Here is a 9029-nt window from a genome sequence, read left to right on the forward strand (position 1 = left end):
GCATGTGCTCGGTCAGGAAGAACTGAAGATTCTTCTGTTTGTGTCAGCCAGAGTTTTTTCGCTGAGCTAGAGGCCTCGTGCTTGGGCAGCAGTGACTAAGAGGATTGCGTAATAGAACGGAAGTCAAGGGAAGGGCTATGTGGGGGAAAGTCTGGGGTCTGCTTAAATCTCAGGAGTCCTGCCCCTGCCCTGGAGTTGACACCAGGCCAGGTGAGTTGGCCACACGGTAGTGCCACAGTGGATGGGAGAGACCCCCAAAGCAGCACCACCCCAAGGCAGACCATCCAGAAGGCACAGGCCCTGTACCATCCTCATAGACTATAGCGTTGCTCTCTGCAGGTGTGTGCGGTGCACAACCTGCACATCTCTGTGAGACAGACCCACCATATGGCCCCAAGTAGAAGAGCAAAGGTTAATTGGGGGTGTCACTCTCTTTTCTCAGTTGCAGACTGTGGAGCCCCAGCAGAGCTGAAACATGGGCTGATCACCTTCTCCACCAGGAACAACCTTACCACATATAAATCTGAGATCCAGTACTCCTGCCAACAGCCGTACTATAAGATGCTCCACAATATCACAGGTGAGGCGTCCGTGCTAAACCAGCGCATTCCCGCCTCACACCATTTGGGTCTCAGGGTTGGACTGGGGGCTGCAGCAGCCAGACCACTGGCTGAAGTTTGGGAGGAATTGGGAGGAGAAACATTAGGGGGCATGCCTCACCTCTCCCTGCCTCAGGCTGATGTCCCAGGGGTTAGGCCACAGGGTATCCCAGTACCCTCACATGCACACCCAGAGCCCCTGGCAGAGAACGAACCCTCAGCGAGATGGCAAAGCCCTGCAGTTCTGCCTCCACCACAGACTGGTACTAAGAAAATTCTTCCAATTTCTCTAAACTTCCAAGTCCTCACTTTCCAAGAGGGGAGCAGCGGTATAATTCACAGAACTAATGTAAGACTCAGACAAGATGGTAGACACTAGTGTGGTTTCTTAAAAAGTTTATTAAGTGGGGAAAGGAGAGAAGGCAAGCGTGCCACAGAGAACTCTGGGGGACCTGGTGCCTGAGGGGGAGGAAGTGCCTGCTGGGGGTGCGGGGGCAGAGGGAGGAGCACCCTGCCCCCAGGCAGAAGTCTGATTGTGCAGAGCTTCAGGCACCCTGCTGAAGAGTGTGCTGTTTGTTTTTGAGGGCAGTGGGGAGCCATTGGTGATTCTGAGCAGAGGGAAAGCATAGATACCCATTTTAGGAAGATCCTTCAGGTTTCAGGGAGGACTGGCTTAAAGAGAATGGCATCAGAGAGACCATTTGGAAGACGTGCAGTCATCCACCATAGAATTAAGAACCCACATCTATTTTCTACGTGCTACAAATCAACCCTTTCTCCCTCTTCTCCCACCTTTTTTCACTCACCCAGGTATATATACCTGTTCTGCCCAAGGAGTCTGGATGAATGAAGTACTGGGGAGAAGCCAGCCCACATGCCTGCCAGGTACCTGACTCTCAAGTCCTCTGCCTCCAGGTCTCCCATCCAAGGTGCTCTGGCTGTTGATGGAGTGGGGATGGGGACCATGATGCTTTGGTTCTTTGTTAAAAGATACCTCAGAGAGCCAAGGATACAGAAGCCCAGCCTCACACCTTTGCAAACCAACCAGCTTCTATATTCAGCCTGTGCTATCACACCAAGAGCCTTCCTGTCTCCTTTCTCTGCAGTTCTGCTCCCTTCCCACCAGGCTATCCCTCCAACAGTTTGTGTGTGCACCAGCTGTGCACCAGGGAAATCAGGAATGTGGGCATCCTGTCCTCAAGCACTCACTGTGCTGTAGAGGAGATGAGCAACGTAAGACAAATAACAAGTATAGGACAGAGTAAGAAGTTCTTCCAAAGAGCAACCTGTTCAAGTCTTACTGACTGCTACGACTCTATGGCTCACCTACTGACCCCACTTTAAAATGATAAAAGAATTTTGTGGTAATAGAAAGTGTCACTATGCATAGAGATTTGGGGGAGATTTTGTAGATATTTGCTTTAGCCTTAAAAGTATGGGTGATTTGCATTGCAATCATAGGGCACACTTACATTCAAATCGACTTACTAGGAAATTATAGCCTCAAATGCACACTGTAGGGTGAAACAAATAATCCACACCAAAAAAAAAAATTAATAGTCCAGGCACAGAAATTTATACTTGTAATAAAAGCAAGAATAGCACAATTGATTTAATTAATCAAGCAGAATTAATTGAAAGACACAACCATTCAGAGCAGCACTGGGGATCGATGCTGATCCCATCTGCATGTTCGCTGGAAAAGCAGCAAAGCAGGAGCTTTGCCGTGTAGTTAAATGTCGGGTGGCATTTGTATTTTATGAATTAGAGTGTTGGGAAAACTAAGTGTATTATCTGAATGGTACATTTTAGTAACCATCAATATCCACTCAGTAAGCTTCTAGATGTTAGATTTAGATGTTAAAATGGAAAGACTATGGAGTTGTCTGCCATTGTCCTTAAAAAACAAAGAAAATGTTAGCATTCCATGTTGGCCATCACAGTGGCTATGAGATCCTAGAGAAGGAGGAATTCACTGCGTGTGGTAGTCTGGGAGTGCAGGGGTGAGCACTGGTTAGGAAGACTTCACTTGGGAGGGCTTTATGCCCAAGAAAGAACTTGGAGGAGGTGGAGCAGAGGAAAGGTCAACCCACTCATACTCTGCTGATTCCTATCATCTCATTTAGGCTTAGTCTGGAGCATACTCAAGGGCACAGTTGGTGAACCCTCAGAAAAGATAGGGGATGGTGGAGCTGTGGCAAACTGAAAAATCTAATTCCCATTTTGCTAAAATACCATGTGGGCCAAAGGAAAAAGCATTTCAGGCAAATTTCGTCCTGGGCAGCCATGTTGCAACCTCTGGAAGGGGAAGAGGCATTGAGCTGGGAGTCAGGGGTTTGGGTCCTAGTCCTGGTGCTATCATTTTCTTATTGTGATCTTTGATAAGTAATCTCACCTCTCTGAGGCTAGGATTCCATACCTCAGAAGTGAGGGAGCAGGACAAGGTGATCCATAACATTCTATGACCCTTAACGGTCATCATCCTCTATATTTATACAAAGCATCTTAGATACAGGGAGTCATGAAATTCTTTTAATACCTGGTATTGGGAAGAACCATGGTTCACCATTGGACCATGCCAGAGATTTCTAAATTCTTTCTTCCTAAAACATCAAAATTGAACACAGAAGCAAGCCAGAAAGGAGAAAGCCATTTTATCTAGCATCATAATATCCACCTTTCCAGGGAACCTTATTAAGCAAATATTATTTGCCCTTCATTTTACATGTGAGAAAACTGAGGAGCAGTGAGGTGTAATGATTTGCCCAAGGCTACCCACAGAGTTAGGGGCAGAGCTGGAAGGTGAAGCGAAGACTTTCATATAAGCACAAGCAATGCTGGGACGTTCTCGACTCTGATTGTGTTTCATGCCATCCTCATGGACCCAGAATTCTAGAATATCACATTTTTGTTTTAAGGACCCTCCCTCAGTACCTCCAGTGCTCTAGAGCCCGAATCTGGCTTCAGCACAGCTGAAGCTCTAGGTTTTCAAGAAGACACCTTTGTTCCAGGAAAGACTGGATGGAGAATGGTAGCAGCCAAGAAGAATGGCCTCATTTCAATGAGCTTTCTCAAAGCTCGTTGCATCATTCAACCTCTTGAAAGGACAAAAGCATATCAAGAAGAAAAACAGACTCTAGTGGAGAAAATGAAGCAAGAGTTAGAAGAAATGGGCTCTTCTTCTGGCTCTGTCACTAATGACTTTGAGTATGTCACTTGTCTTCTCTGAACCTCGATTTCTGCATCTGTAAATTAGTGGTTCTCCAAGCTTCCCCAGCCCTGACATTGGCAAAAGGCACCATTCAGTGCTGGCTTTGTTGTAAACATGGACTCAGCCACGGGCCCAGCCCTCACCAGATGAGGGCCTTTCAGCACTAAATGAGCTATTGTGCAGGGCCAGTCACAGATCGCCTTGAGATGTCACCCCATAGGCTGCGGCTTGCAACTAAGAGTCTGGCCTTCCACTCTGGAAGACCAGGCCACAGAAAGTTAGCAAAGGCCAGCTCACATCTAGCCTGGTGGGAATGACAGGGTGCATAAGGATCATGTAAGAAGCCTTTGGCATCAGGAAGAAGAACATCTGAAAAGCATGAAATTGCTGAAAACCTGACCTCCCAAAGTTGCCAAGAAAACTCAAATGTTCCTTGGTCTTTAAAGGATCATTGAAAGTATCCAGGACCAAAGAGTGTAGCCTGGCTATTTGCAACCAGGAAGAAGCCCATACTCACACCAGGCTTACCTCCTAGGCCTAAGAACCCTGCTGGGAAGGCTCATGTGAGCTTGTTCTTGGCCAGCGGTGGAGTGGTACTGAAGACCCCCTGCTCATGGGCCAAAGGCGTTTGGCTGCAGGAGGCTGGTGGTGCATGTGCATGCTCGGGGTACAACTCAGTGGAACGAAGTTTGATCAGACCTTTCTTCTTCCCCTGAAGGTACTACAGGGTTCCTGGGTGCAATGATGGGTGGCTCAGAGCAGGGCCTATGCATCATTGCTTGTAGATTATGCCACGTTTCCCTAACCCTGGACGCCCCGGGCATGCATTCAGAGCATGAGTCCTTTAGGCCAAAGAAGAAAAAGTTATAGAGCCCATGACCATGATTTGTATATGTAATGAGGCACTGTGGGAAACAGGATAAGACCTTGATCTTAGAATCTAGTTAAGCCCTCTGCTAATGCCCCTGTTAACTTCATAGCCATGTGACCTTGGGCTAATTGCTTAACATCTGGAGAGTTTTACTCGCCTATAGAATGGGGGTGGCCAGGGAACATGAAATAAAAATTGAGGGAATTTGGAATTTGAAAGATCCACAGAGATCATATTGACCAACTGCCTCATTTAGCAGGTCAAAAATTTAAGTCCAGAGAGACAAATTTACCTACCCAGGGTCACACAGGACATAGGAGAGAAAAGCCAGGTGAAGGCCCCAGGTATCTTGGCTCCCAGTCCAGTGTTCACTGTGACCTGCTAGACAGTCTTTTAGTTTCCTTCCATCTCTCAAAGCCCATGACCTATGGTTTCCAGAAGTTTTCTAAGTATCATGGCCCACAGCATGGGCCACTTCTGGAATATCCAGGCCAAAGTGAACTTGGCTGGAAATGGTTCAGGATGGTGAAGGCCCATGCATGCAATGGTCTGGTCCATAGATGGCACTGGCTACAGAAGGGCCAGACCACACACAGGCCAACTAGAAAGACTTGGGTCAAAGGTCACACCCATGCAGAGCTCTCCCGGGCCACCATGGTCCTGTAATGTAGAGTAGGGTCCCATGGTGGCATAATCTACAGTGGATGAGATGTGAATTTCTTTCCGTGGCTCTTTTCATGTGGCTGATCTGACCAGTTCCTGTTTCTTGTCCCCATTCCCTCCTTCTCCTTACAGTGTGTGGTCAGCCCTCCCGCTCACTGCCAAACCTGGTCAAGAGAATCATCGGGGGCCGGAATGCTGAGCCTGGCCTCTTTCCGTGGCAGGCCCTGATAGTGGTGGAGGACACCTCGAGGGTGCCGAACGACAAGTGGTTTGGGAGTGGGGCCCTGCTCTCTGAGTCCTGGATCCTAACAGCAGCCCACGTGCTGCGCTCCCAGCGAAGAGACAACACAGTAATCCCGGTCTCCAAGGAGCATGTCACCGTCTACCTGGGCCTGCATGATGTGCGGGACAAATCAGGGGCTGTCAACAGCTCTGCGGCACAAGTGGTGCTCCACCCAGACTTCAACATCCAGAACTACAACCATGACATAGCTCTGGTGCAGCTGCTGGAGCCTGTGCCCCTGGGGCCCCACGTCATGCCCATCTGCCTGCCAACTCCTGAGCCGGAAGGCCCAGAGCCCCACATGCTGGGCTTGGTAGCTGGCTGGGGTATCTCCAATCCTAATGTGACAGTGGATGAGATCATCAGCAGTGGCACGCGGACCTTGTCAGATGTCCTGCAGTACGTCAAGTTACCCGTGGTGCCGTATGCAGAGTGCAAAACCAGCTATGAGTCCCGGTCGGGGAACTACAGCGTCACGGAGAACATGTTCTGTGCCGGCTACTACGAGGGTGGCAAAGACACATGCCTCGGAGACAGTGGTGGGGCCTTTGTCATTCTGGATGACTTGAGCCAGCGCTGGGTGGCCCAAGGCCTGGTGTCCTGGGGGGGCCCTGAAGAATGTGGCAGCAAGCAGGTCTATGGGGTCTACACGAAGGTCTCCAACTATGTGGACTGGGTATGGGAGCAGATGGGCTCCCCACAAGGTCTGGGAGAGCTCCAGGTGGAACGGTGAGCTGACTGACGTCCTCAGGGCCTGCCTGCCCTCCACCAGCTGTACACGCACTTCCGACGGCACACTCCAAGTTACTCACCAGACCAAATGGAATGGAACGCTCTGTTCCCATCCTCCCAAGAGAGCCCCCGGGGCTCTGAGAGGCAACAGTGTGGTACAGGAAAAGGGTATATGCAAGAGGCCTGGGTCCACGGCCCTGAGCAAGCCCCTTCCCTTCTGTAGGCCTCACTCTCCCCTGCAGTACAATGAGGGAGCTAGCCCTCTGGCTAATCCCAGCACTCCTCTCCAGAAGGGCTTGACCCCAGTAGCCTTATGCACTCCTACTCACTTATCAAACCCTTTGGTCCCACTGTTGGTGTGCCTGAGCTTGGACCTGATTGTTAGAAAACCATCCCTTGTGTTGAGCCGAACACTGAGTCCATCTGTTTTTCTCAAATCGGCCCTCTGCACAGACAAGTCTAGTCCCTTTTAGGGGGAAAGCACTCAGGCTTGAGGAGACAGGGGCCAGAACCCCAAGGCCCTGTCCCCTAGTGTGATGTCTTGGGGCTACTTTCATCCCTTGGATTTCTCTCCCAAAAGTTTCTTGTAATCCAAGCCTTATCCCTGTGTTCTCTATTAAAGGACAAAGAGAAAGCTGGAAAGCTTTGTGGTGACTAGGGGGAGGAGAATATCAACGGGAGGCTCCCCATCCCTGAGAACTTCCATTGTTGATTCTGAACACATCATTTGGACTCATACGTCACTCTCCAGTACCAGCTGACAACACAGGTGCCCACACCTGCCATTCCAGGCAAGCATGAAGCAAACTTCCAGCTCTGAAGTATATCAACTGAAAAGGCCACCTAAGCCCCAGTCCCAGGAACAGAGACTCAACTGGATTGCCTGGAAAAAGAGAAGGCCCACACCGTGCCCCGCTGTGTGTGCTTCTGGGCAGGAAAATGGAAGAAGGAGTGGGCTCAGGACATTAGGTGTACCTTGGTCCCACCAGATCTCCTGGCATGCCCACAGTCGGAGCTCTTCAGAGAGCCCACCTGGCACGGATGTTCACAGAGATCTGCTCCTTGGGCTTCCAGGAGCCAGACAAGGGAAGCAGAGACTTGCCCATGAAAGGCAGCGAAAAGAGATAAGACCAAGAATGCTGGGTTCTAGCGTCAGCTCTGCCCCTCACTGGCTGTCTAACCTCTCACAAATCACTTTTCCTTTGTGGGTCTCCGTTTCCCCATCTGTAAAAGGAAGACATTAGATCCCCCTCAGGGTCCTTCTAACTCTAGCGTTCAGTCTTCTGATCACCCGCAGCCTCTCCCTGAGCCTCACAAGGTTGATTGTGTTCCTTCTCCCCAGAGCTTGCTCTTCGGGGATTTCTCCATCAGAGTGAGGCAGCCAGAGAAGTCCCTGAGAGGGATTCCAAGAGAACAATTAGGAAGTGTCCACTTTTCCAAACGGTTCATGAAAACACACTCCTATGTCTATGAACAGTGCATGTAGAGGGTGCTATATTTTGTATATTTTATATCACAAGCTTCACTACTCTGCAAGGCACCTCTGCACTCTGTTTCTCCTGTCAGGGGCCTAAAGTGGAAATAAACTTCCTGTGGATAACCAACAGCCTTCATTCTGGGGTTTGATGATTGTTGACGCTTGTTTATTTTTGGCTTTTTGAAGAGAGACTGGCCCCTCGTTAAGCTACTATCTGTCCCATTACAGAAAAGGTACAACTTTTGTCATCTGGACCTCATCCAAGAAGGGGTAATGAGGAATGGAGTCAGTTACGGACATGTGTCCCTCTAGGCTGTGCACGGCTTCACTGAAGTGCCTGCCAATTAAGTCCTTGACTTCAAAGAGTCCAAACTAACATGCAAGACAGGGTCTCATGCATCTAGGTCTCACACAGGTGAAAGGTGTCAAGGGTCATAAGAGAAGGAGAGATTGCAGCACTGTGGGAGCTTAAAGGCAGGAGAGAGTCACAGGGCTGAAGGGGATCTGGAGAGCTTTGCAAAGAGGCTGCAAAGAATGCACCAGGAGACAGGAGAGAAGGGCCAGGGTGGATGAAGATCAAGCAGGGAAGCGTGCATGAGTGGAGCGGGAGCATGGGGAATCCGGGAGAGTGGAAGGAGTCTCGAAGGCTATACTATGTTTGTGCTGTCCTATAACAAGTGATTCTCTAAGTGGGAGTATATCAGAATCACTTGGAGTGCTCGTTAGAAATGCAGGGTCTCATCCACAGGGGATTCTGAATGGGCAGAACTGAGGGTGGGCAGCAGGGTGTGGGAAGTGGGGGGAAGCACTCTGGAGAGAGATGGTGAAAACCCACCAGCCCTAGGGCTAAGCCGGTGCAGATGAAGATGCGGGAGGAGTTTAAAACATCCAAGTAGTGTATTCAGCAGGGCTTGGTGTATAAGAATCCTATGAAGTGGTGCAGGCATGGAGCGGGGTCAGGTGTACAGCTCACCTGTTAGTGAGGCTTCTCCATGGATGCACTCCATGGTTTGCCTTTGGGGTTTGTATCATAATGAAAACATCATGTTTTTTATACTATTGAGAGCTAAAAGAATCCTAAATTGTGCTTGATGTTTTACATGTAACTGGTCTTGAGGATTATCTGTCTTGGATTCTACTAAAAATTTCAGATTTTTCCATTACCTCCAGATATTTATGTTGTGACGTACTGA

At 49.3% G+C, this 9029-nt stretch overlaps 1 protein-coding gene across 3 annotated transcripts in view; it reads left to right on the forward strand.

Annotated features, from left to right (window-relative positions):
• The window catches only part of MASP1 (MBL associated serine protease 1), a 51071-nt gene extending 43088 nt beyond the window's left edge, over nucleotides 1–7983 (forward strand). For all 3 annotated transcript variants that reach the window (XM_073895853.1, XM_073895849.1, XM_073895856.1), the window contains 3 exons: nucleotides 443–580; nucleotides 1410–1484; nucleotides 5477–7983. In XM_073895853.1, coding sequence (XP_073751954.1) covers nucleotides 443–580; nucleotides 1410–1484; nucleotides 5477–6360 — 1097 coding nt within the window. In that variant the 3' untranslated portion in view covers nucleotides 6361–7983. The remainder of the gene's footprint in view (nucleotides 1–442; nucleotides 581–1409; nucleotides 1485–5476) is intronic.
• Nucleotides 7984–9029: the final 1046 nt, after the last annotated feature.

This window comes from Callorhinus ursinus, unplaced genomic scaffold (genome assembly GCF_003265705.2).
Source record: "Callorhinus ursinus isolate GAN/ISIS: 27379988/994484 unplaced genomic scaffold, GSC_fseal_2.0 scaffold1, whole genome shotgun sequence".
NCBI classification, from domain to species: domain Eukaryota; kingdom Metazoa; phylum Chordata; class Mammalia; order Carnivora; family Otariidae; genus Callorhinus; species Callorhinus ursinus.